This window comes from Danio rerio, chromosome 24 (genome assembly GCF_049306965.1).
Source record: "Danio rerio strain Tuebingen ecotype United States chromosome 24, GRCz12tu, whole genome shotgun sequence".
Taxonomy (NCBI): domain Eukaryota; kingdom Metazoa; phylum Chordata; class Actinopteri; order Cypriniformes; family Danionidae; genus Danio; species Danio rerio.
The window spans coordinates 12,152,501-12,177,500 of record NC_133199.1 but is presented as its reverse complement, the minus strand read 5'-3'; the positions used below and the strand labels follow the sequence as shown (position 1 = coordinate 12,177,500).

At 41.0% G+C, this 25,000-nt stretch overlaps 2 protein-coding genes across 2 annotated transcripts in view; both read left to right on the top strand.

The window, feature by feature from the left end:
• Nucleotides 1-25,000, top strand: part of gli3 (GLI family zinc finger 3) — a 295,055-nt gene that overhangs the window by 4,759 nt on the left and 265,296 nt on the right.
• On the top strand, nt 5,912-13,396 carry LOC141380829 (uncharacterized). Its single transcript, XM_073941607.1, has 2 exons — nt 5,912-10,453; nt 10,772-13,396. The coding sequence occupies exon 1, from the start codon at nt 5,981-5,983 to the stop codon at nt 7,319-7,321; it is 1,341 nt and encodes a 446-aa protein (XP_073797708.1). The 5' UTR covers nt 5,912-5,980; the 3' UTR covers nt 7,322-10,453; nt 10,772-13,396.

Below are 25,000 nucleotides of genomic sequence, written 5' to 3'. Positions count from 1 at the left end.
TGTGTGTGTGTGTGTGTGTGTGTGCGCGTACACTACGTGATGTTGGTGTAGGAAAACATTTCCAGACTTCTCCTCCATAACACCCCAAAGTCGAATTGGTGACTGTGCAGTCCATGGGATATGTTCAACTTCACTTTCATGTTCATAAAACCACTATGTCACCAGTCTTGCTGTGTGTATTGGTGCATTATTATCCTTATACTCCGCACAGCCTTCAGGATACAATGTTTGAACTATTAGGTGCATATGGCCCTCCAGAATTGTTTGGTAGTGTTTGCCGGTGACTCGCCCATACAGCACAATTATTGGGCCTAGGCAATGCCATGATATTGCACTCCAAACATCACTGATCCAACCCCATTCTTCAGTATGTGCATGCAACAGGCTGTGTGGTACAATTCTTTGGGGCTTCTCCACACCGTAACACTCCTAGATGTGGGGAAGATAGTAAAGGTGGACACATGAAAAAAAACAATACATCTTTCCCATTGTCCACAGATGAAGATTTCAGCTGCTAGCTGGATTTGTTTAGGTGCACATTCAATTCTGTAGTATGTTGGCCAGCTGTGGTTATGTTTTTTGCATGCAATCCTGTTTAACACTTAGGCATCTCTTTTAGACAACTTCCTCTTGCGTCTACTCCACAGTAACTTCTGTTGAATGTGATTTGTCCTCCTTGGTGGTATGTTAGCATTATTCTGAATACTATAGCTCTTGATGCACAAGTGAGTCGTGCACCAACAATTTGTTCTCATTTTGTTCTCATTTGAACTCTGATGTGTCACCCTTAATCTTGAGTACCTTGCAATTTTTTTTAAGCAAAACTGTGCTAATACACTGCTAGTTAAACCTTCATACTCTGCTTTTACTGGTGCAATGAGCAATCAGTGTAAATTAGCCACCAGGCTACTTGCATTAACTATGAAACCTCTAACACTAAATTGGGCAGTGTTTCAGTTTCATTGCCCAACCTTTTTATATATTTCAGTGTCTGTGACATCGACTTGATTTAAATATACAGTTGAAACCAGAGGTTTACATACACAGTGTATGTAAACCTCTGGTTTCAACTGTATGAAAAGGGACATAACCATTAAAAAAAAAAGTCAGATGATATTGTCACCAAACTTTTTCTTTTTTAGGTAAGTTAGGATTATCAAATTATTTTCTTTCATTCCTAATAGCAGAATAATGAAAGATATTTTTTTTTTGAGAAATTGCTTTACCAATTCTTGAAAGGCAAGTTTACATACAATACAATTTTTATGCTCAGATGATGAAGGTTTTGGAAGTTTCTGATTGGCTAAATGACAACATTTTAGTTAATTGGAGGCACAACTGTAGACTAGTATTTAAGGAAAACCTCAAACACACTGCTTCCTTCTATGACAACATAGAAAAATCAACAAGCCAGAATCAACAAAAAAGCCATATCACAATTTGCTAAATTACACTGGGAACAAAACAAATTTTTGGAGACATGTCCTGTGGTTTGATGGAACTAAGATTGAACTGTTTGGCCATAATGACCAGTGTTACATTTGGAGGACAAAGGGAAAAGCTTACAAGCTTAGGAACACCATCCCAACTGTGAAGTATGTAGGCAGCAGCATCATGTTGTGGGCTTTTTTGTTGCTGGAGGGACTGGTCCACTTCACAGCATGGATGGCATCATGAAGAAAGAACATTATGTTGAAATAACATCTCAAGACATCAGCCAGGAAATTAAAACACAAATGGGTCTTCCAAACAGACTATGACCAAGACATACTGCCAAATTAGTTAAAATGTGCTTTAAGGACCACAGAGTGAATGCTTTGGAGTGGCCATCACAAAGCCCTGATCGCAATCCTGTAGAAAATTTTTGGTCTTGTGTGAGTTAAAAAAAACTTGTGTGAGCAAGACAGCCTACAAATCTGACTCAGTTACACCAGTTAGGAACTTTAGGAAGGATACCTAAAACACTTGACCAAAGTTATACAGTTTAAAAGCAAAGCTAAAAAATACCAAGGAAATGTAAACATTTGACTGTCTAGAAATTAATTTAAAAAATTCTCTTAAATAATCTCATTATTCTGGCATTTATGAAATGATACTAAAAATCTATGAATGATTTAGGTTATCCTAACAGACCTAAAATAGTAAACGTTCAGTATGATTTAACACCAGACTTATAAAAAAAAGTGGTTATGTTCCTATATCCATACAGATACATACATACACCAATTTAAATCCCCCCCCCCCCCTCTCTCTCTCTCTCTATTGTACTTATTGTACTTATATGTATATATATATAGATATACATATATATATATATGTACAATAGAGAGAGAGAGAGGGGGGGATGAGGGACACACAAACACACACACACAAACATATTATTGTCTGTATTAAAAATAAACCTATCATATTTTACCCATTTACTGTATAATATCATAAGTACAACACTTCTTTGCCATTGTCTTCTCATGGTATTTAAAAGTAAATGTCAAAGCCCTTGCCTTTCTGGTCCCTGGGATAAATAATGTCCCTATTTAACAGAAAAAAAAGAAAAAAAGATGAGACTCAACTATGAGTATATTTTAGATGGGCTTAAAAGACCCCAATCCCCCAGCATCTAAAGACTAATCACTTTTTCTCATGCAAACTGTGCTGGCAAACTGGGCATGGGCAAGGAGTTGTGAGTGGGAGTTTTGGGGAAGGGGGTGGGGATGATTTAGGGGTAGAGTTTTTTTTTTTGTTTTTTTGTTTTAACAATACTCTACAGGGAGCCTTGAAGGGGAGGCAGAGGCTATTAGTGGTCCCTCTCCTTCTGAACAAAGACCAGCTCCTTCTGAGCAAAGACACAGGGAGGGGGTGGAGGTAAAGTTTTACAGACTAGTTCCCTCAAGGATATATTGGAGTGGAGGGAAGCAGAAGGGAGATATAGTATAGAAGGGTGTTTTTGGAGCCCTAGCTTGTCACCACTGATTCCCGGTCTCACAGAAGGAAAGGGTATGAGCATGTTCATTGACTTGGTATGGTATACTATTGAATGACAGAAATGTCCTCCGTATTGTCTACAAAACCAAAATATGACAACAGTGACTTGTTTCCATATATTTGTTTATATATATTTTTTTTTGAGTTGACCTGTTTATTGTAATCTTTCTTTCTTTCTTTCTTTCTTTCTTTCTTTCTTTCTTTCTTTCTTTCTTTCTTTCTTTCTTTCTTTCTTTCTTTCTTTCTTTCTATATAGTTAAGTTTGAAGCCTTATGTCAGAATTTAAAAGATCACTTCAATTGTTTTATTATTTTTTAAAAACATTTTACTACACTATACTGTAAATATGTCCTATGGTAATATAAAAACAACAATTTGTAATAGTGTATAAATAGTGATTTATCTTTGCCGTCATGGCTGAATAAATAATCTTTCCATTGACATTTGAAATGTGATAGAACATTATTTGGCTATTTGGAAATTTTTAATCTGAGACTGCAAAAAACTAAATACTTTATTTCAATTTGTGCCAATGAAGTACTCCAAATTGTTGCATTCACTCATGAAAATACAGTTTTGAGTTTGAGTGTAGGAAATTAACAAAATATGCAAATGGAACTTTATATTTATTAAAAAAAAAGATTTTTGGCATGACATAAAAATCGATAATTTTATAATAATCACAGTTAGTGGGTTAACACATCTCTCTGTTGTGATCATTCCATTGATACATTTCATGTTGTTTTCTCAAAATATTCAGTCAAGTTAATGTGGGTACTTAAATTTTCTTTTCAGATAAGATTACCCTATATCAAATTATGAACCTTTCTTATCTTTTTTTCCCCAAATGCTTAAACATATCATGGCAGTAAAGAAAACTCCAAAATATATGACAAAGTAACATATTTACTTTGTGTTTATACTTTATATGTTAGGGTTATACTTTATATATTTCGTTTATACTTTATATGTTTCTGCAACAGCATCTGATAATACTTATTTTAATTACTCACAATTTTGATATTTCTGATTTACCTTTTTCTTCTTTTACTTTTTATTTCTGCCTGGAGGTCATGAGTCTCTGATCACCCACCATATGATCATATGTCCTTCCTGATTCCAGTGGAGGCTGTAGAGACATCTCAGCTGAAGACTGCAGGGGTAGATCAGGCATGCTAAGTGTTTCTGTCTAAGGTGCATAGCAAGAGACCTTATAATGTGTGATGTCGACAAGATCATAAGCCAATTCTTGAAGATCATATTAATTACATTTTTTTTGTTCATTTTTTATTTTATATATATATATATATATATATATATATATATATATATATATATATATATATATATATATATATATATATATATATATATACAATATATATATACACATTATTTAATAAATTTTTTTTGCACAATCCAAAGCTTGCCTCTCTAACTTGCATAGTTTGCAAAAAATTTAAACTGTGATTTTCACATATACTGCAAAGTATTATGTTTGCAATTTTCATTTTTGTCAGTCATCCGTTGGCACATTCAAGACAGCGGAAAATTTTTTTAAATTACACTTCAAAATTAATTTAAGCTTAAAAATAAAAGGTACATTCTGTAATACTCCCTGTTAAAGGTGCTTTTAGGATCAGTTTGTTTAACGCTTTAAAAAGTCTCTCCAATCTCACCAAAACCATTATTTTAAATAAACACAAACTCTATAATATTTTATAGTCTATCAAAACTCAGTGAACCTGATAAAAACTATATAAAACAAACAAACATAAAAATTATAATAAAAACAATTATAATTAAATATATATTTATTAGCCCCCTGTTAATTTTTTCCCAATCTCTGTTTAATGGAGAGAACATTTTTCAACACATTTCCAAACATAATAGGTTTAATAACTAATTTCTAATAACTGATTTCTTTTATCTTTGTCATGATGACAGTAAATAATATTTTACTAGATATTGTGGCATTTAAAGGCTTAACTAGGTTAATTAGGTTAACTAGGCGAGTTAGGGTTATTAGGCAAATTACTGTATTACAGTGGTTTGTTCTGTAGACTATCTGAAAAAAAAATTGCTTAAAGGGGCTAATATATTTAACCCAAAATTGTTTAAAAAAAAAAAACTGCTTTTATGCTAGCCGATATACAACAAATAAGACTTCATCCAGAGCAAAAAATATTATCAGACATATTGTGAAAAATTCCTTGCTCTGTTAAACATCCTTTAGGAAATATTTAAAAAAGAAGAAAAAATTCAAAGGCGGGCTAAAAATTCTGACTTCAACTGACACACACACACACACAAACACACACATACATACATACACAATTAAAGTCAGAATTATTCATTTTTCCCCAATATCTGTTTAACAGAGAGAAGATTGTTTTCAACACGTTTCTAAACATAGTAGTTCCCCTTCAGTTGGGGAACTTCAGTGCTATAAGTGGATTTGATCTTGGAAAATCCACGTATGGGAGAATTCGGTTCAGAAGCCGCTTGTCTGAAAGAGTATTGAACGGGCCAATGAAAGCAATGAATTGGCAGCATAAGCTTGCGCAGCTGTGCTTCATTGCCAATTATCCCAGCATATAAGCACACCTGGAGCGAGCAAACGCCATCCTTTTAGCTTCAGAGTCTTTCCAATCGAGTCGATGAGGGTTCCTCCTGCTGATTCAGCGACTTCAGAGCGAACGAGTGTCTCCCGGTCCAGAGTGGGTTTTCGCGGCGGCAGACGGTCGAGCTGGGTTTCTCCCTTGCCTGCGGTTCTTTGGGTCTGGTCCTCCAGAGCGGTGCGTATTGTTGCAAACTTTCCTAAAAGAGCAACACAGTCGTGCAGCTCGTCCTTTTCAGAATGGCACTCCGACTGTGCGTTTCTGGATGAGGGGGTTTCCTGGCTCCGGATGATGGACACGATCATTGCATTACATGTTTGGGGGTCCAGCATATTAATGTGGTGTTCGCGGGCGGTTCATGTCGTCATTGCGATGCCATGACCGTTGCACAGCTAAGATCGCAGCTAACTTTCGTAAGAGAGCGAGCCACCCCAGTTGCCTCCTGCTCTGCAGCGGGCGCTTGGGCAGATCTGAGGGTTCCAGTGGGAGATAATCCGCCGCCCAAGGGCTCGCGGACCTCTCGTTCCTCAAAGCGCTCCATCCAAGCTTCTGACAGTGGGAGTGATCCGTCCAACCAGATGGTAGCTCTCACGCTCACTGACACCAGAGATCAGATGTCCTCCGCGGCATCGGAGAGTGGGCTTTCACTGTCTGACGACGATCCTGACCCACTCGCCCCCTCCAGGCAGGTGAGCGCCGTCAAAATGGATCCTGAAGCGGGCATGTTAGCCGTGCTTTCCCGGGCTGCTTCGGCCGTGGGGTTGGAGCTGGTTCATTCCCCAGCTCCGCGGCCAGACCGACTAGATGGGTGCTACGTGGAGGACCAGAAGGCGAAGCCTTCGAAGCCTCTCGTCCCCTTCTTCCCGGAAGTGCACAGTAGGCTCACGCAGTCTTGGAGGGCACCTTTCTCTGCCCGTGCTGCGTGTCCCTCGGCCCTCACTGCCCTTGACGGCGGAGCTGCCAGGGGGTATGAGGTGATCCTGTCAGTGGAGCGCGCTATCGCGGTCAATCTTTGTCCGTGTGGCGCCCCTACGTGGCGGGGTCTGCCCCGTCTCCCATCCAAAGCCTGTAGGTTGTCTGCCTCCCTCGGAGCCAGAGCTTACAAGGCTGCGGGCCAGGCTGCTTCCGCCTTTCACGCGATGGCCACCTACCAGCACTACCAAGCGCAGGCGCTGGCCGAGCTGCACGAGGGCAGGTCTAACCCAGGCTTACTACATGAGCTGCGCACCGCGACCGACTATGCTCTTCGGACTACTAAGTCCGCCGCGTGTGCGCTGGGGAGGACGATGTCCACACTTGTGGTTCAGGAACGCCACCTCTGGCTGAACCTGGCCAATATGCGCGATGTTGACAAAGTTCGCTTTCTTGACTCGCCCATATCCCAGGCTGGCCTGTTCAGCGACACCATCGGTAAATTCACCCAAGAATTCAAGGCGGTGAAAGAGCAGTCGGATGCGAAGGGTAATGTCATCTATCGGCGCGGTCGTAAGCCCGCTCCGCCCGCCGAGCCATCCACCTCCACTGCTCCTCGCCGAGGGCGCCGGCTTACACCTCGAAAGCAGGCAGCCCCCCTGCCCAGGGCGCCGTTAAGTCCGGTAAACGGACCGCAAAGCGTCCCTGAGACAGGCCATGCGGAGAAGAGGAAACTTGCTCTTTCCCCGCTGGATGGCAGGCCCCGATTCCAACGGTACTTTTCAGTGCCACCAAAACATCAATGAAAGAGCACTTTTCCCCTTCCCCGGATGTGACAGCATGAACCTTGCCAGTCCGGGATGTGCTGCTTTCTAGCTCGCAGGTTCTACGTGCTACGCCAGTGGCTCACGAGCACTGGGGTGACGGTCTCCTTTCCCTCAGCCCTCCAGCCCCCTCTTCGGAGTCAGGGTGCGGAGCCAAAGTGAATCGCTCTCCTTCAGCTCTTCCGCGGGACCCTCACGCTCCCCGGATCAGCACACCCACTCCGCGCTGTCCCACCACTGGTACATCAGTGATTGTAACGATGACTCCATTAGCGAGGGCTCTGCCTGCTTGGTTAGCGCTGGCCAGCCCCTCGCGGTGGCTCATACGCACAATCAGACTTGGTTACGCGATTCAGTTCGCGAAGCGTCCCCCCAGGTTGACAGGCGTGTATTTCACCTGGGTCAACTCCCTGTCCGCCCCTGTCTTGCAAGAGGAGATTGCTGCCCTCCTGGCGAAGGATGCAATCAAGCCAGTTCCTCCAGCCGAGATGGAGAGTGGGTTTTACAGCCCATTCATCATCGTACCCAAAAAGAGCGGTGGGTCACGTCCAATCCTAGATATGCGCATTTTGAACCGCTGTCTGCACAAGCTGCCATTCAGAATGCTCACGCAGAGGCGCATTCTCCAATGCATTCGTCCTCGGGATTGGTTTGCAGCCATAGACCTGAAGGACGCGTACTTCCATGTCTCCATTCTTCCACGCCACCGCCAATTTCTGCAGTTTGCGTTCGAAGGTCGAGCGTGGCAATACAAGGTCCTCCCCTTCAGGCTCTCTCTGTCTCCGTGGGTCTTCACAAAACTCGCGGAGGGTGCCTAAGCGACCCTTCGGCTCGCGGGCATCCGCATACTCAATTATCTCGACTACTGGCTGATTTTAGCCCACTCGCAGGAGCAATTGATTATGCACAGAGACAAGTTGCTTCTGCATCTCCGCCTATTGGGGCTTCAGGTCAACCTAAAAAAAGAGGAGTCTGGAGTCACCCGCGGCTGAAAACGCTGCGCACCATTCACGTTCCAGGCACGCTCAACCGTGCAGCTGATGCACTCTCACGGCAGCAGATACGCCCTAGAGAATGGAGACTCCACCCCGAGTCTGTTTAGCTGATATAGACGCGATTCGGGGAAACCCAGATCGATCTGTTTGCTTCCCCCCGAGAACGCTCATTGCCAGTTGTTTTTTTCCCTGACCAAGGGCTCACTCGGCATGGATGCCCTGGCCCACAGATGGCCTTGGGGCATGCGCAAGTATGCGTTTCCGCCAGTGAGCCTGCTCGCGCAGTTTCTGTGCAAGGTCAGGGAGGACGAGGAACAGGTTCTGCTAGTTGCGCCTCTCTGGCCCAACCGGACCTGGATATCAGAGCTCTCCCTCCTCGCAATGGCCCTCCCCTGGCAGATCCCTTGTGAGAGAGGACTTACTCTCTCAGGGACAGGGCACCATCTGACACCCTAGTCCTGATTTTTTGAACCTCCACGTGTGGTCCCTAGACGCGAGGAAGACTTAGGTAACCTACCGAGTGCTGTGGTTAATACCATCACTCAGGCTAGAGCCCAGGCTACGCCCTGAAGTGGAGTCTATTCACTGAATGGTGCGTCTCTCGCAGAGAAGACCCCCGAAATTGCCAGATCAGTGTTGTGCTCTCTTTCTCCAAGAGAAGCTGGACAGCAGGCTGTCACCCTCCACTCTCAAGGTTTACGTGGCCGCCATCTCCGCTTATCATAACGCGGTAGCTGGCGGCACCGTGGGAAAGCACAACCTCATCATCGGTTCCTCAGAGGTGCTAGGCGAATTAATCCATCCTGCCCCCCTCTCATGCCCTATTGGGATCTCGCCCTCGTTTTCCCGAGTTAATGCGCAGATCCCTTTGGGCCACTCGATTCAGTATTTCTAAGATGATTTCTGTCTGGTCGAGTTGGCCTCCATCAAGAGGGTCGGGAACCTGGAGGCATTTTCGGTCAGTGACTCGTGCCTGGAATTCGGGCCGGATTTCTCTCACGTTATCCTGAGACCCCGCCCGGGTTATGTGCCCAAGGTTCCTACCAGCCCCTTTAGAGATCAGGTAGTGAACCTGCAAGCGCTGCCCCCGGAGGAGGCAGACCCAGCCCTTTCCTTACTCTGTCCAGTTAGCACACTGCGCATTAATGTGGACCGTACTCAGCACTTTAGATCATCTGAGGAGCTCTTTGTCTGTTATGGCGGTCGGCAGCAGGAAAGTGCCGTATCGAAACAAAGATTATCCCACTGGATTGTGGATGCCATTTCACTCGCTTATTCGAGCAGAGGTGAGCCGTGTCCCCCGGGAGTGCGTGCACACTCCACTCGGAGCATTGCATCCTTTTGTATAGTCGGTTTCCTCAAGGTTATTAGGTAACCCTTTGGTGATTGAGGAAACAACTCAGTAGGGTATTGAAACACGCTTGCTGCGCCATTCTCCCTAACACAGAGACATTGACACATTATCTGTCAGTAAAGTTCCCCGTCAGGTGAGCCTAGCAGATTCCTCCGTGGCCCCCAGCACTGACTCAGCGGAGGAGTCACTTGCTGGCCCACTACTTTGTTGGTCTGCCCGCTGGTCAGCCCGCGTCTTGGGTATAGGTGCCTGCTATGCGTGATCCCCACTAGGCGATCCCATATGCTTATTCCGCCACGGTTAAGTCCCCCCTCTGGGTGGACCTGTGTCTACCCTCTCTGCTAACCACTTTTTCTATACGCACTTCCCCTTCTTAGGGCTAGTCCATATGTAAATTCTGCCATCTTTCTCCCCCCTTGGGTAGCGAATGGCCTCCGCATCGTCCTCCCTATCGGGATTGCACGTAGTACGCTTTCCGTACTGTCGTATTTTCCTAGAATTATCTAGACGCTCACGACTTCCCAAAAAATATATCTAAATCCGTAAAACTTCTGTTGATCTGGGATTAATAAGGGCCAGGGACACGTTGGAGGACCGCACCTCCCATGATGTGGGTGCGTCACGCTTGATTGACTATCCCCTCATTGGGGGCGTTGGTAAGATGCAGTCATTATAGCGTTTTCCATAGTTCTCCCATACGTGGATTTTCCAAGATCAAATCCACTTATAGCACTGAAGTTCCCCAACCAAAGGGGAACGTTCAAGGTTACAGAAGTAACCCTTCGTTCCCAGAGGAGGGGAACGGAAGTGCTATACTCCGTCGCCATAATGACTGTCCCTTAGCTGTTAGAAAGTCTCTTCAGCTTAAAAGGATGGCGTTTGCTTGCTCCAGGTGTGCTTATATGCTGGGATAATTGGCAATGAAGCACACCTGCGCAAGCCTACGCTGCTAATTCATTGCTTTCATTGGCCTGTTCAATACTCTTTCAGACAAGCGGCTTCTGAACCGAATCCTCCCATCCATGGATTTTCCAAGATCAAATCCACTTATAGCACTTCCGTTCCCCTCCTCGCGGAATGAAGGGTTACTTCTGTAACCTCGAACGTTTTAATAACTCCATTCTAATAACTAATTGCTTTTATCTGTCATGATGACAGTAAATAACATTTTACTAAATATTTTTCAAGAGACTTCTATACAGCTCAAATTGACATTTAAAGGCTTAACTATAGATTAATTTGGTTAACTAGGCAGGTTAGGGTAATTAGGCAATTATTGTATAATGATGGTTTGTTCTGTAGACTAGCAAAAAAAAAAAAAAAAAACTAGCATAAAGGGGTTAATAATGTTGTCCTTATTATTATTATTTTTTATTAAAAACTGCTTTTATTCTACCCGAAATAAAACAAATAAGACTTTCTCCTGAAGAAAAAAAAAAAAACATAATGAACTTTTGAGGCGTTTTTAGTCGAGATTGTAGTTGTTTCGATTGCAACTATGCAATTTATGTATAAGGATTTTGCCTATTTTAAATATTTATTATTTCTGAGAGGGCTCTGCCTGTTCCTCAATCATTTCTTTCTCCTTTGCCTGTGATTGATATTGTGACATTAGTATTTTCATAAGCACTCATTCTGAAAGCCAAATTGCTTAATATGTAAACTTTTTGTACTTGGTGTTTAGCTGCACTGAAAACTGTAAAAAATCTTATGTCCATTTTCTCTGTCATTTTATCCAATACATGACACTGCCAGGCAAGTTTATTTGCCTGTAGCACAATTTATCAAATTTATACACATGCCCCCCCGTCCCCCCCAGGATTTATGCCCGTGATGAATGGATAAATAAATAATTTCTGAGAGACAGCTTGTCGGCGGCCATTAGCCTGTCTTTGAGCAGATCAAAGACAGTTGACGTTGTTCATCCAAAATATGGCGACAGAGAATGGATAATAAGCCCTTAGAGTATAAATCCGCATGATTTCTAACTACAGCTGATCAAATCTTTATTAAACGGGTAAATAGCATTCTAAGACGATCTCTTTCTTTTGTATGTTTCAGTTCTGTATTTATAACATATAACTGTAGTGTTTTGAGTGTGAGATGGGACTCGCATATTAGGAATGTATATATTTTGTGTTGGCCAATCTTTGTACAACCCCGAGTTGCTTTTTTGGTTGGCCTTATGCTTGTTTGTAATGTGTCTCCTGTTTTAGTTACTGCTAACCAGTTCAGTAAAAAGAAAGAAGAAATGTCTGCATGTGTTTAGCGTTTTTCTTTATCGCAAACGCAACAGTATTCTAGTAGTATTGGCACTGCTTTGTCTTTTTCTGGGATAATTGTTGTGATCTCTTGATTGCAACAGCGAAATACTGGGAAATGTCAGCAAAATCACCTGTTTTGTCATCACTTTAGACAGTATGCGAGAAAATCATTGAAATATTAGCACTAAATATTTGCCCGTTATACATTGTCTTTTGGGAGAACCCTGTGTCAAAAAAATGCTTGTTGAATAAAACTAACTTTAAGTCAGTATTTGCTAAGGTCTAAATAATTTTGGTCTTGACCTTATTTACCATTGATAGAAACTTTGGCATACAGGCCACCCAATTACATTAATGGCTGCCCATGTATATTTGGTGGGAAAGTGTTTTATTTATACTTTGTTACAATTATTATTCTTTCACAGAATAATGAAAACATCTGTCTTTAAACCAGTGGAAAATCTCTGACACTACACGTTTGATTTTTCTTGTTCTGTAAGTAGTACGAGACACTTAGGGTGACCATTCGTCCTCTTTTTCCTAGACATGTCCTCTTTTTGGGGCTTAAAAAAATGTAACCCATTCTGATTTCTAAATCTCCTAATATTTCTGGTATTCACTTTCACTCTCTATAGCTGTCATGAATTGTTATATGTGTGTTTGCATTACTGTTTACCAATTTCTTTAAGCCCCATTTACTATACTTTTACTTGACTCCCCAGCTGACTGTGCACAAAACTGTAAATGCTTTCATGAAAATATTTGCACACTTTGTTGCGCACCACAATAGGTCAGTCATGCTTGTATGCAAACTTTGGCCAATCTTTCAGCACCAGCAGCAGATTTTACCTGTCTGTGGCTGCACATGGCTCTTAAATGGCATAGAAGTTAGAGTAAAATAGAGAATTTCTTCTTCTTTTTTATGTATCGTAACTGTTTTTTTCTATTTTACTTTAACCCATCAAAAAGAAACATTTTTTTTATTTGTCTGTTATAATTGTTGCTAAGGGCCAAAATTGAAAAGAATATATGTTAGTACTTTATGCATTTTTGCAGCTCTTCTTTAAAAAAGCCCAGAAAGTTAAATTGCTCTGATAAGCAGTGCCAGCGTTGATATTTATTGTCTTTTTTTTACATCGTCTTACTCTTTCTGTTTGGAATAAATTGTGTAAATAAAATTCATATATAAAAATATTGTTAAAAGTCACCTTTTTTGTTTGTCACATGTAGTTGACCAATTATGTGCCATGGGGTAAAAGCTGTTTCAATCTGGCTACAAGTACATTTCGAACCAGTGGGAAACGGTGACATGAAGTCAAACTGTTGTGTTGAAATGAATGAGTTGTGTGACTTAACTGTTTGGCCAAGTTTCATGTTGGCAATGCAGACTGGGAGAACAGTTTCGAAAATGTGGCATCAGCATTGCACAATGGTTGTTAGTGATTGGAAATAAAAAAAAAAAAAACTAATACTTTGTATAATGTAACAATTCAAATACACGTCTTGTAATGAGAATAGAGTTGCATGCATTGCTTGGGTGTAATTTCCCCCTCTTCACATACAGTTGAAGTCAGAATTATTAGACCCCCGGTTTATCCCCCCCCCCCCATTTCTGTTTTACAAAGATAAGATTTTTTTCTAATGATAGTTTTAATAACTCATTTATAATAACTGATTTATTTTATCTTTGACATGATTACAGTAAATAGTGTTTGACTAGATATTTTTTCAAGACACTGCTATAAAGCTTAAAGTAACATTTAAAGGCTTAACTAGGTTAATTTGGTAGGCAGGTTAGGGTAATTAGGCAAGTTATTGTATACTAGGGATGTAACGGTATTGTAAATACCGTCATACCGCAATATTAATTTTTTTCGATATTACCGAAGTCGCATGACTCGGTAAAACTATAGGTCTTCTGAGAAAATTTGCTCAGGCGAATGAAGCGAACGGGAGGTAGCGAAAACTACAATTGCCATCAGCCCATGCTTGACCATCATCCCTTGCGGTCTGTTGTCGCTACAGATCCAGTAATGCGGAAATGGAGTGTGCTGCTAGAAGCAGGGATGAAAAGAGCTGGAAAACTCTAAGGCCCTGTTTACACTAATGCGTTTTAGTTTGAAAACGCATAAGTTTTGCTATCCAGTAAAACTTACGGTTTCACGGCTGGAGAGGCCGTTTTCATTCTGAAACGCTGCAGCTCCGTATCAGTGTGGATGATGGAAAACGGAGACATCTGAAAACGGAAGCGGGGCTGCAGACATTCGCCTCTCTGATTAAGGCTTTTCCTGAATATTAAGTAGCCTAACACGCACAGTTCAGTCCTGCATTATCTCCGTGTAAGTTCAGACTTCGCAAGTTTGATCAAGGCTGCAGTCTCTTCTTCTCAGTTTGATATGGAAAAGCAGATTATACCGAGGACACGGGTAAATCTTCAAAGGGAACAGTGTACTTTATAACTTCATTCACATCACCCTGGCTTCGTTGTTTCACTTTGTCAACAATAAAATGTAAACATGATTTAAGGAACTGCCTATTTTCATTTTAATATTAGCAACTTAGACAGCAGACATGTTGAGGCGTCGTGCTGCATATATGAGCGTCATCTTCACTGTGTGGATATTTATAACAAAACGGAGCCGATAACAACTGCCTCCTTTCAATTTCAGTGAAAATACGAAACACAGCCTCTCTTTTGCTGAGTATCAGTTTTAAGAATCGATAATGGCCATTTTAAAAGTATAACATACAATAAGTTTATACATTATAGGAAATAAAGGCAAGCGATCAGTCAATATACAGAATGTACGTGGTTAAATTAATCATTAACTTATCTTTGCGCTCAGCCAAAACACGTTACCTGAGAACAAGTAATAGATTCCAATGACCAAAGTCAGGGAATATGTCGTTAGATAAAGACAACAAGATAAATGAAATATCCCGTTTAATAAATATAGTGAGATTAGATCCAGCGGGAGATGCTTGATGAGAAGTCCGACTAGCAGAGCTCTCATCTGGGTAGATGGGCTGAGTGTGATTAAATGTTGAATGTGATGAGTTTTCAACAATACTAAATTGAAACTTTATTTTTTACATGGTTTAATATTTTTTTGTTATTTAAATTGAAGTTCCTGTTTCAAAGCTTACAGATAGATGGCTAATTTGTATGTCATTGACACTTTTGGCACTTTTTTGGAGTATTTTCATAAGTTTTGTTTTTTCCTGTAAATGATTCAATAAATACCGTACCGTGACATTCATACCGAGGTATTACCGTACCGTGAAATTCTGATACCGTTACATCCCTATTGTATACTGATGGTTTGTTCTGTAGACTAGCAAAAAAATAAAAAATAAAATCTAGTTTAAAGGGGCTAATAATCTTGTCCTTAAAATGGTTTCTAAAAAATTAAAAACTGCTTTTATTCTAGCCGAAATAAAATAAATAAGACTTGGCCACAGCCATGTCAACCTGCAGCCCAAGACCAGTTACTCACTGAAGCTAAGCAGGGCTGAGCCTGGTCAGTACCTGGATGGGAGACCACTAGGGAACACTAGGTTGCTGTTGAAAGTGGTGTTAGTGAGGCCAGCAGGGGGCGCTCAACCTGTGGTCTGTGTTAGTCCTAATGCCCCAGTAAAAGTGAAGGGGACACTACACTGTCAGTGGGTGCCGTCTTTCGGATGAGACGTCAAACCGAGGTCATCTGACTCTCTGTGGTCATTAAAAATCCCATGGCACTTCTTGTGAAAGAGTAGGGGTTTAACCCCGGTGTCCTGGCCAAAGTCCCTCTATCGGCCCTTACAATTTCACTCATGGTCTCCCAATCATCCCTTTCCACCGAATTGACTCTATCACTGTCTCTCCACTCCGCCAATAGCTGGTGTGTGGTGAGCGCACTGGTGCCGTTGTCCTGTGGCTGCCGTCGTGGTGTGGAGAGACCCCCCCCTCATGATTGTGAAGCGCTTTGGGTGTATGGCCATACATGATAAATGTGCTATATAAATACACACATTACATTATGCAATAATTTTTTTATTTACTTTGGATGAAAACACTGAACCTAACATTTTTGTCGGTCAGAGGAGACTGGACACTTGTCGGCAAATTTTGCTTGAGAATGAAAAGGTGCTTGACTGATTCTTTCCTGAGTTTGCCCTGCAAGTGTGCCTTTTCAGACCGCTTGTCCCTGAATCACTGGTGTACTTGACTAAGGTTAAGTATGTTTTACAAGCAACATACAGCGTGCTATCAGCGTAACTCTCATGAACTTTATTAATATTTCCGACTTTCCATTTAGTTCTGTTAATTTAAAATGTCATTTCCTCTCACTTTTTCAGTTTTTCTGTGGGCATTAGCTCCCTACAGCACTGATTGCTTCTCAGTCATGTTGTTCTTTTTTTGATTACACTACATTGTAATTGTATTAAAAGGAAACTACAAAATGGCAGTGTATTTATTTATTTTTTGTCATTTTCCTATTGGTTAATTTCCGCTCCGGTCTGCTCCCATGAACTATTTTATCCTGTACCATCTTAATCTTATGATTAAAAGCAAAGATGACTTTTTTGAATTTGATTTTTTTTTTAATTTTGCACTTTTTCAACAGTGTTTAATTAGTTTTTTTTTTTATATTATGTTACGTAATATTATATATGTAATATTGTTATAGGACCACCAGCACTACATGATTTGGATGTCTCTTTTATCTGTCACACCCATTACAGGTCTTTCAGTCTCTGCTAATGAGCTAAATATCTAAATCAGCTGTGTTTGGTTAAGGAGACATGGAAGTTATGCAGAGCTTGTCATCCTCCAGAATTATGATTGAGAAACCCTAATGTAGGGCCTCCTTTTGCAGCCAATACAGCATCAATTCATCCTGGGAGTGACCGATAAAAATCCTGTGCAGTGGCTTGAGGGATTTTGAGCCATTCTTCTTGCAGAATAGTGACCAGTGATGCTGGTGGAGGAAATGTTTACTGACTTGCTCCTCCAAAACATCAAAAGGCTCAAAAATATTTAGATCTGGTGACTGTGCTGGCCATGGGAGATGGGAGAAACTTTACTTTCATGTTCATCAAATCGCTTATTGTCACAAGTCTTGCTGTGTATTTTCACCAGTCTTGCCAAGTGTATTGGTGCATTATCATCCTGATACAATGTTTGAACCTTTGGATGCACATGGCCTTCTAGAATGCTTCACTTTGAGGTTGCAACAGTCTGTGTGGTTAGGTGTAAAACCTCCTTTTGCAGCCAGTACATCATCCATGCCATGTATATTGAAGCTACCGATAAGCTCGTCTGTCACCATCTGTGACCTGGCTTTAGGATGTATCAAGAGGCACAGTATCCAAAATAATGTAATTATACCACCAAGAAAGACAAACCACATCCAAAAGCAGTAACTGTGGACACAAAATTAAGCTGTCTGAAAGCTTCACAGGGTCAATTTTGGTAATAGTCTATGTAAATGGAAAATTAAATTTTTTATTTAATTTTAAATATTGGCAAAATAATTGCTTTATTTATATTGTGAAAAAATTGTATGCAGTAAAGGACATGCAAACACTGCTAATCTATGAACTCTACTGACTAGCATCATCACTGTACAGAAACGACTGAATCAGCTGGAAATTATGCTAGAGTGCTGCTGTTGATTTGGGCATAATTTTAATATTTATTAATATTTTGAATTCAAGATTTATGAGTCAATAGCTCATAACTTGGATAGCTCAAAACAGCAACCACAAGACTCTCCTCTATCTTCAGAAGTCTACGTAGTTGTCTTGACAAAACATACACTGCACTCACCCACCTCTGTTCATTTGATTGGAGAATGAAACAGACGCGACTGACGTAATGCACTTTTTCTGCTCAAAGTTGAGTTTCTTTCAACTGTGAGCGCACAACATGCAATGGCAAAACCATGAGGCGCTGAAGGTGGTTAAAACCTTACAAGATCTTGTCATGGGAGATCTTGTCATACTCCAGTATTTATATACCAAAGTAAATATACCAAAAAATATAATCCAGCATTTTGACATTTATTTCAAAGAGTTTGTATTCATATAATATGTGGTTTTTGCCAGAAAATAACTCTTTGTAAAACTGTGTTATGCAGATGTGTTGCTAAGTTAAGAGTTTAGAAAAAGGACTTTAAGTATTAGAAAAATTGTTAGTAATTTAAAAAAAAACCCTGTTAAAGTTTAAGTAAAATAAATACAAAACATTTGCTTAAAGTAAGTCAGTATCATTATGTTAGTTTTAATGTAATCCATAATTCTAATGTATTAATTATACCCAGACGGTGTCGTCAGGAGGGCAGTGCCTGAAAGCAGTGGTCAATCACCACTCTCTCAGTGACCTGGATGGTGGATGGTCCATCGAATAGCAGCCAGGCGTAAACATGATGCAGCAGGTCTGCCGCTTGCATCCATGCACCCATCAAATGTCCACTACTGGAACTCGCATGTTTAGCTCAGATGAGACAATCTCTCTCCTGAACACTGTGCAATCCTTATCAAGTTGGGGCTGGAGGGAGTAATAAGACCGTTGGGCCCCCCTCATTAGTAACAGCGCGAGGAGCTGAACCCAGTGCTTTCTATCCCATGAATGCCTCTTTGGCTGCCAGCACGTTTTGTATCGACCACCTGTGCTGCTCTCTCATGCTCCACTAGCTGACCCAGGAGATCTTGTTGCCTTGACTTGAGAAGTTGCAACATCTTCTCCATCTTCACTACTAGCAGTCTGAAGAGAGGGAGAAAAGAAAAAGAGAGAGATGGAATCCTACGGGGAAACACGGGTCTAATGGTAACTTGTATCATGTATGATCTCTCACAATGTCTGCATTCTCCACCAGATGTTGAGGGTGAGAGATCACACAGACATAAAGACACAGTCAAATCCCCAGGCTGTTGATTTAGAGTGAGGGGGTGAAAGAAGAGCAGGGTGTGAAGGGCGAAGTGTCTGTCATGCAGCCAAAGTCCCAGTTTGTGCAGGTCTGATGTGGGTAGTGAAGTGCCGATTTGAGGTGGCTGAAGAGGGGAACACCATAAGCCTTTAGTCCTTAGCATGCTAATCTCACTTCTTCCAGCGTCGTGCCTTATATTGACCTCTCCTGATAAGCCTCAGCTAATCCCAATCGGCATGTTGATTGAGGTGAGGAAGTTGTACACTGAAGTCACTGTTCGGTACATACCTAAGTTTTGGGGTCATAGTTCGATACAGGTACGGTACAACGGGAATAAGCTAAAGATATTTGTTTATTTTGACAGGCAGAAGAGTTTTGTCACAATAAGTTACAGAACTGAACAGCTTCTTATGATGCGAAAGTACAAAATAAACACACTAATGAAAAATACAACTTTATAATTAGAAAACTTTCAAAGATTAAGCTCAGCCCTCTCCTAAAACAAAAGAAAAAAAAATGTTTGTGTATTAAATTTAAAATTCATCAAGCCTCAAAAATAAATTCTCTTAATAAAAATGCAGCATTGTGTCCATCCATAACAGCAGGGATGTACAAGTGGCTCAAACTCGCTCATTATGAGGCAGGAACCGGCGGACGTGCAACAACTTTAACTATGAGGTAAACACAAAACTCACAGGACTCCACACTTATAACAATCGCTCGCGCCATTCGCACGGCTCTCGGTCCCGCCCAGACTCGTCAGCGCTACCAAGCCGACCAATCACAGAGCTTACGCTACGCGTCGCTGCGACGTGTAGTTACATTTTTTGAGAGGTGCACGTCAGTGACGGCGATGGCCACGGCGAAGGGCTATGCGTCAGCGCCGTAGCATACGACGGCGTTTGACGCAGAAGTATAAATCAGCCTTTAATATGCCTCCTTTTTAGACCAGAACCCCTATGGGCGCACATACTGAATGAGCGGAATTGCATTTGCTATTTAAACAGCATGGTGCAAAAAGTGAAAACGACTCTTGGAAAACACATTGTATTTCATTTCAGTCATGAAGGCTGCTTGTACTGCTGCATGTAGGTACTGCTGAAATTGTGACTTCTGCAGGACAGCAGCAGCCTCCGAAATTAGATGCAGTTTCAAAGTATAAAAATCCACATTTGGAGTTTTTTAATTAGCAAATAAAATAAATGTAATGTAAACATTAGCTGAGCAGCATACATTGTAACACCATTTCCTAACAGCATGCAATGCCACAATATTGCAGTGACAAGCAAATTGACTGCCTGCACAAGACACAACTCGACAGAAACATTCAAATACAGCCATTCAGAAGCACATAATAGTGCACTGCACTACAAAAAAATTATAATGTTTAGAACAAAAATGAATACATATTAAACATCTTTAATATTATTAAAGGTTAAATTTAAAAAATGTTTCAAATATCTGCTGCTGCTATAAGTATAGCAATAAATGTCTGATAAAATGATATTCAAGCTCGGATTCGTAGCATTTACCCCTAATAAAAACACAATTAGTACATCAAGTGATTGTTGTCACAGGCATTTATGCTGCTTTCCAGCCATGAGAAATAGAAACTGTTTTTAAAATAGAAATTTTAGGTGTTTGTTTGGATAAAAAATCCTTTAACATGGGAAATATTCATTTGTCATGTATTGTCTCAGTAAAGGCATAATAGTCAGTTTTGCTCTTGTTGGTGTCATATCTGGCAATCTGCATATTTGTAAGAATGTTTTCATTTTAACTGTAATACCTATATCAATCACTGGGTGTCAATCTTACATACTTTTCATGTTTAAGTTTATAAATTTTTTTAGTGCTTTTCACAATAATAGTTGCTTCTTTTAAATATTTGAATAATTCTGAGACAAAAACATTAGGCTGTGTTTGAAATGGCATACTTGCTTACCTCCTACTGCCCAGTATACAGTACACACTGGCTACTTGATTTTTATGATTATCGTGTAAAGTAGTATACACTATGCAAGTTTTTTTTTTTTTTTTTAAAGGGTATCGTGCTACAATGTTGTCACATGACATGCCTGCACTGAATGTTAATGCAGGGATTGGAAGATCTTTTTACCTCTTTGTGATCAGCTGCACTTCAGAAATTAGTTTTATAAGATTAAAAACATTTTTTAAAACCGTGCATGTTTGTAATAAACTAAGATCAGTATAATCACTTTGTAACTCCTCACCACAGCCATGTGTCAGTACAATTCTAAAAGACGAAGCTTCATAGCGGGTAAACTTTGTAATGACATTGTGTGAGACTCATCGTTGCAGAAAGGCTTGAATTAACTTCACAACAAATGCATCAAATAAGCGCTAGGACAGTTCTTCTTGTAGTAAGGGAGATCTGCTTAATTCTTCTGTCCCTGTGCTGTTTTTCTATATGAGACACTGCATTAGAAGGCTACACAACAGGCACATGGGAACGGTGGGCAGGGAGAACTAGTTCATTTGTATTAAAGGCAACAAAAACAGCTACAGGCTGTTTAGAGCTAAAAATTCCCATATTCAAAACAGTTTAATAAAAAATATGATGTGTATTTTGAGCTGAAAATTTACAGACCCATTGTGGAGGCCCAAGGGTCTTATTTTAACAATCAGATGCTTCTCATGGATGGAAGCCTGTAGCAGAGAGAATTCAGCTTTCACCAGTTACCCACTCCTCTATCAGCCTGTTCAATTGACCCTTCAAGAATCCAGTCCAGAACCTATGATCCTCGACCAGGGATCATGCCCTTTTCATCCAGCACATCCCACAGTGAGTGCTATTCATGCTATCCAAGAAAACATGCTATCATTCACTACCGTTGTGACGCTTACTGCACCAAACATCTCTCTTCCAGTGGTTGCACTCCTTGACTCCAGTTCAGTAGGCAATTTCATCTCTGGCACTCTCTGCTGTCAGCTCCACTGCAAGACCTGTTCCTCAGAGGAAAGCAAAAATGTCCAGTTCATTAATGGAAAGTCCATAAATGGCCATCACATCAATCAAGTGGGAAATTCCATTCATATGCAGATTGTGTTGCTTCATGAGGAGGAGATTGAGTTACTGGTTCTGGAAGGGTCTACCGTGGATATCATCTTAGGGTGCCCATGGCTGCTAAAACATGATCATGTGCTCTCTTGGGGCATAGAGCAAATTCTAAAGTTGACAAAGAAATGTTTTTACGAGTTCCTTTCAAAGAAAACTATTATCTCCATGTTTTTGTGTACTACTTCTATTGAATGTCATGCAGATCTGTGTTCAGAAAGAATACCCCTGTTATACCTGAAGTTCCACGACATATTTGCCCCAAGAGAACCACCCACTGACTTGAGCCAGTGCCCCTATCCCTTCCTGAACATAGGGCCATGAAGGAGTACATAGAAGAAGCCCTATTCGAAGGTTACACCCTTTAGGTTTTTCTTTGTTGCCAAGTATGAGGGGCTTTGTCACTGCATCGATATCTCACCCAACAGCCCTTGAACAACCACGTGGAGCCAGTATTTTCACAAAGCTAGACCTCGAATAATAGAAAGTGAATCTGTTCATGACTGTCTTAGTCTATATTGATGAGAAATTTGAAAACATGAGAGAACATCAAAAACATGTAGCGGAGGTCCTATCCCAGCTCCGCTATCACAACCTGTCCCTCGAAGCTGAGAATTTCATCAAATGACCATCCACTTCTTGGGATTTGTCATATCTGCTTCTGGTATTAAGATAGACAGGGAGAAGGTGGAAGCCATCACTTCTTGGCCACAACCCACTACCCATAAAGAACTTCAGCAATTTCTTGGGTTTTCCAAGTTCTACTGAAAGCTCAAGCGTTTGGTCTGGACCGAAAAAGCTGTGAAGGCATTTAACACCTTCAAGAAGGTTTTTACTCCGGCCCCCTTCGTATTTTACCCTGATCCAAAGCTCCCTCTCATCCCATTTACCACCAGAGCGGAAGCCATTCCTTCTCATTGGCAGGGGTTACCACCTTCTCTGTGCTTTCTTTTCCAGGAAGTTCAGCCCAGCAGAGACAAATTATAGTGTAGGAAATTGTGAGCTTCTAGCCATCAAGCTTGCCCTCCTGGATTGGAGGCATTGGTTGGAGGGGTCAAAACATCCACTCACAGATCATAAATATCTCCAGTATCTGCAAAATGTTCTACTTCTGAATTCCAGACAAGCGAGGCGGGCACTTACAGCTTAGACAAATACAAAAGCTGATGCCCTCTCCAGACTTCATAGCCTAGAAGAAAACTCAAGTGAACCTGAATCGAATATTCCTTCCAGCTTAATTGTAAGTCTCTTCGAGTTGAAGACCCCTCCAGCCACAGTAGATGAGTCACTAGACCTTGTTTCAGATCAAGGTCCTCAGTTCATCTCCCAAGTCTAAAGATCCTTTTTTACACTCGTAGGTGTGACCATGAGTTTTTCCTCGGGATACCACCCCGAAACTAACGGAAAGATCCAGGAAGTGTGATGGTTCTTGTGAACCTTCTGCCACAGTCACCAAAACTCCTGGAACCAGTTGTTGTGCTGGGTTGAGAATGTGCAAAATTCCCTGCTTCAACCTGCCACTGCTCTCACGCCCTTCCAGTGAATGCTCGGCTTCCAGATCCCTCCATTGCTCTAGCCAGGTGAACCAACGGATATCCCCGCTGTTGACCACTGGTTCCAGGAGAGCGAGAAGGTATGGGAATCAACCCACAAACATCTCCAGAGGGCTATAAGGAGACAAAATAATTATGCTGATTGTCACGCTCCGTTATGAAGTCAGTCAGAGAGTATTGCTATCCACTTGGTATATGCGTCTCCATCAGCCCTGTAAGAAGCTGAGTCCCAGATTTGTTGATCTCTTCCCTGTCACCGAAAGGATCAACACAGTCACTTATCATCTGCAACTCCCCCCAGAATTCCCCACATTCCATATTTCACTACCCAAACCCTTCTACCCTCCTCTCTCCATTCGTGCCTGATGTATTCATGTATCATTATGATCTTGATCATATTCATCCATTGAAATATGAATATACTTTGATTTTAAGATATCATGCAATTTGATTCAAGCTTTACAAGTTATATTGTCATGCTACTAATAATCTAGTGCTTTGGAAAACTGCTTTTTGAAAATGTAAATATTTTAAGAATTAGCTTGTGTAGTTATAAATGTGTTACAAATGTTCTCTGCCACTGGTCCACTCAAGCCATCTTCAGCTGTTCATCCATGTGAATGTTTACTTTCACCATCTTTTTTAGGGAAACTCCTGAAATAAATAAGTATATTTTTATACCCCCCACCCCCCTCTCAAATCTTAGTACTGCTCTTAGTGTATGGAGAACCTAAAATATGACAAAACAATCTGAATTTGAATTGTGTTAATTTTAATTATTGACAATTGTAATTTATAAAACTGAATATTACGTTATCAAAATTGTTTTGAATTTGAATTTCAAAATCCTTCTGATCACTGTGCATGACATGTATTTGTCATTCCCAAGACTGATTGATTCTATGTTGACCACAAAAGGAGGCCCCAGGTTGTTTCAGTGTCATTCTCCAACCACTGTGCATGCTTTTGTGAACCAAATTTATATATTTATTTCAATTACATCTCATTTGTTAATCAAACTTAATTAGTTTCTTCTTTTGTTTTGAGGGATAATGGGCTGATTTTGACCTGTACTGTAACCTCTGAGTTAGTAATGTTCCTTTGGAATAATCCTTTATTTGTTAGGGCTCGCCACCGTACTAACCACCAACTTTTCCAGAATACCTTTTATGCATCGAATGCCCTTCCAGCCAGAGCCCAGTGCTGGGAAACACCCATTCACTCACATTCACACATGCACTCATACGCTACATTCAATTTAGTTTATCCAAATCACTTATAGCGCATGTCTTTGGACTGTGGAAGAAACTGGAGCACCAGGAGGAAACCCACGTGAACATGTAAACTCCACACAGAAATGTCAACTGGTCCAGCTGGGTTTGAACCAGCAACCTTCTTGCTGTAAAGCGACAGTGCTAATCACTGAGCCACCATGCCACCCCATTTATTAAATCATATTGTCAGCAATTCAAATAAAAACAATTCAAATTCAGATTGTTTTGTCA

Excerpts from the sequence above, each read along its gene's own strand:
- LOC141380829 (XM_073941607.1), top strand. The coding sequence starts at position 5,981 with ATGACCGTTGCACAGCTAAGATCGCAGCTAACTTTCGTAAGAGAGCGA.